We start from the raw sequence: 3,590 nt of genomic DNA on the forward strand, positions 1-3,590 counted from the left end.
AACTAAATGTGTACAAGTACCTTGATGACACTACCTATAATTGTATTATTATACACATACACTGTGAATGGTGCAAGTGTGCTTAGCTAGTTAGTTAGTTAGTTAGAATGTGTCAGTAAGTTGGTTAGAGGTAATCAGTTAAGTGAGTCAGTGTGTGGATATATATAAGACAATGTATGTAGCATGATTTCCTCAATTCAATAAGATCAGTATTTTCCCTTCTTATTCCAGTTTTACTTCTCTCTCAGATTAGCTCTTCAATGGAGTTTTGTTCATATAGTTCATCTTCTTAACATGGTATCAAAGCCTTTCGAGATCAGATCTAAACAATTCTTACACACGCAGTGAAGAATTTCATTGTCTCTTATCTCATTTTCGTGTTTTTTGTAAATTTTCTGTTTCGATTCCATGAATGTTCAAGGAGTTGCGGCAGAAACACAAACAGGAACTCCCATGGTTGTTCCTACTTTTGATCATCTTCATCCCTTGTATCTGTATCCATCAGATTCACCTGGATCGCTGAATGTTGGAATTCTACTCACTGGCAGTGATAATTACACCTTATGGAGCAAGGCTATGGAATTAGCTTTGCTTGGGAAGAATAAGGTTGGATTTATTGATGGCACGGTGAAGAAGACTCAATTCACAGGGGATTTAACTCGGCTTTGGGATCGGTGTAATGCAATCGTTGTCTCATGGATACTATGCAACGTAAGTAAAGATCTTCATAGTGGAGTTCTTTATTGCTCAGATTCTCACTTGATTTGGGAAGACTTAAAGGAAAGGTTTAACAAGGTAAATAGCTCTCGTATTTTTCAGCTGCATAAGGAGATTTTTACTCTTGTTCAAGGTGTTTCGTCTGTATCAATTTACTACTCTAGACTAAAGGATTTGTGGGATGAATATGATTCTATAATGCCTCCCCCTGCTTGTACATGTTCTAGATCTAAGGAATTTTTTGAACAATCACAACATCAAAGGATGTTGCAATTTCTTATGGGACTTAATGACAACTATAGTCAAGCTAGGAGTCAGATCCTGTTGATGCCACAACTTCCAAGCATCAATCAAGCTTATGCTATGGTTAATCAAGATGAAAGTCAGAGAATGGTAGCCGGATCAAGTAGGATGATGCCTGATATGGTTCCTACTGCAATGTTTACCTCTAAATCTGGTCCTAGTAGTAATAAACCTATAAGACCTTATAATCCTAATGCTTTTTGTGATTTCTGCAATATAAAAGGACACATGAGGACTGAATGTAACAAACTGCTGAAATGTGACTTTTGTCACAAAACTAGCCAGCTCAAGGTTAACTGTTTTAGGTTGATTGGGTATCCAACTGACTACAAAGGAAAAAGAGAGGTTGTTGTTGCTGGAAATTCTACTTATGATGCAGGGCCTATGCCTCAACATTATCAATCTGATAAACCAGAGTCAACTCAGCCATGTCATGCTCAGATGCAGTCTTCATATCACACTCAGATGCCTCAGATGCAGTCACCATATCATACTCAGATGCAATTCTCATATCCTCCTCCACAACATTTTGCATCTCAGCAAATGTCTATGCCCATGTTCACTCCAATGCAACATCAGAAGCTTCTCCAAATGCTAGATCAAACTAAACTTGATGACATAAATGGCACTGCTAATATGACAGGTAATTCTTCGCCTCCAGCTGCTCACTTGAAGTGGATTGTAGACACTGGTGCATCCCATCATATGGTAGGAGATCCTACATGTTTACATCATTCAGTTTTGATAGAGAATGCAGGTCAGGTTCAGTTGCCAACTGGTACTTCTGCTAAAGTCTCACATGTTGGAGATTGTCACATAGGAGGAGGTGATGTTCTTAGAAGAGTGTTGTGGTACCAGCTTTCAAGTTCAATCTTCTGTTAGTTTCTCAAGTGACAAAAGATTTGAATTGTTGTGTCACATTTTTTCAAAAATGTTGTGTTTTTCAGGACCTAGCATCTGGGAAGGTGAGGGTGATTGGTGAGGAGGAAGATGGACTCTACACCCTCTACTCCCAGTATGGTCAGTATAGCCATAAAGTCACATATCCACAGCACTGCTTGACAACTCTTCAAGGTGTTGAAATTACTGCAAATGTTTGGCATCAAAGGCTGGGACATGTTCCCATGGGTGTCATCAGAAAAATTTCTGCATTTCACAAGTTTGGTAATAGTTTTGTTTTACATAAATGTGATGTTTGTCCACTTGCCAGGCAGACATGATTACCTTTTCCATATAGCACTAGAAGTTCTACTTGTATTTTTCAGCTTCTACATATGGATGTTTGGGGTCCCTATAGAGTTGAAACTTATGATGGTATGAGATATTTTTTAACCATTGTTGATGACTACTCTAGATGGACTTGGACTTTCTTAATGAGGCTTAAATCTGATGTTGTTAGTTTGTTGAAACAATTTGTTGCTGAAATAGAAACTCAATTTGATAAAAAGATCAAAAGGATAAGATCTGATAATNCCCATGGGTGTCATCAGAAAAATTTCTGCATTTCACAAGTTTGGTAATAGTTTTGCTTTACATAAATGTGATGTTTGTCCACTTGCCAGGCAGACACGATTACCTTTTCCACATAGCACTAGTAGTTCTACTTGTACTTTTCAGCTTCTACATATGGATGTTTGGGGTCCCTATAGAGTTGAAACTTATGATGGTATTAGATATTTTTTAACCATTGTTGATGACTACTCTAGATGGACTTGGACTTTCTTAATGAGGCTTAAATCTGATGTTGTTAGTTTGTTGAAACAATTTGTTGCTGAAATAGAAACTCAATTTGATAAAAAGATCAAAAGGATAAGATCTGATAATGGTACTGAGTTTTTTAATACTAATTGTCATGATCTATTTAAACTTCATGGCATCATTCATGAGAGTTCTTGTCCATACACACCTCAACAGAATGGGGTGGTGGAAAGGAGACATAGACACATCCTGGAAACTGCAAGGGCTATTAAATTTCAGGCTGGTTTTCCTGATAAGTTTTGGGGTCTGTGTATTCATGCTGCTACTCATGTATTGAACAGAATCCCTTCTACTGCATTAGGAAATGCATCATCTTTTGAGAAATTGTATGGGAAATCTCCTTCTTATGAGCACATGAGAGTTATTGGATGCCTATGCTTTGCCACCAATCTCACCACACATGATAAATTCAGTCCAAGGGCAGTAAAATCTGTTTTAGTGGGGTATGGTACAACTCAAAAAGGATATAAATTGTATGACTTGGAAAATAAAAGGTTCTTCATTAGTAGAGATGTGGTATTTCTGGAAACAGTCTTTCCTTTTCAAGACAATACTTTTCCACAGACAAAACAACTGAATTCCCCAGATTTATTTGCCTATGATGTCTTAGTTGCAGAGTCTACATCTACAATTAATTGCCAAGATAATGTAGGCTCACCTCCTTCTCAGAATTGTGAAGTTGATTTCACTACTGCAACAACTGTTGATTCCTGTCCATATGCCACTTCTTCATCACCTGTCAGGAGATCAAATAGAAGTTCTAGACCTCCTATTTGGCACAAATATTATGTGACCAAAGCTGGTTCAAACAG

General features: G+C 37.6%; 1 protein-coding gene across 1 annotated transcript; it reads left to right on the top strand.

Annotated features, from left to right (window-relative positions):
* The first annotated feature begins 408 nt into the window (after positions 1-408).
* On the top strand, positions 409-2,240 carry LOC125877292 (uncharacterized). The gene is made up of 2 exons (XM_049558628.1): positions 409-1,851; positions 1,968-2,240. Exons 1-2 carry the CDS (start codon positions 409-411, stop codon positions 2,238-2,240), a joined length of 1,716 nt encoding a protein of 571 aa, XP_049414585.1.
* The last annotated feature ends 1,350 nt before the right edge of the window (positions 2,241-3,590 follow it).

The sequence above is a fragment of the Solanum stenotomum genome, chromosome 9 (genome assembly GCF_019186545.1).
Source record: "Solanum stenotomum isolate F172 chromosome 9, ASM1918654v1, whole genome shotgun sequence".
Taxonomy (NCBI): Eukaryota; Viridiplantae; Streptophyta; class Magnoliopsida; order Solanales; family Solanaceae; genus Solanum; species Solanum stenotomum.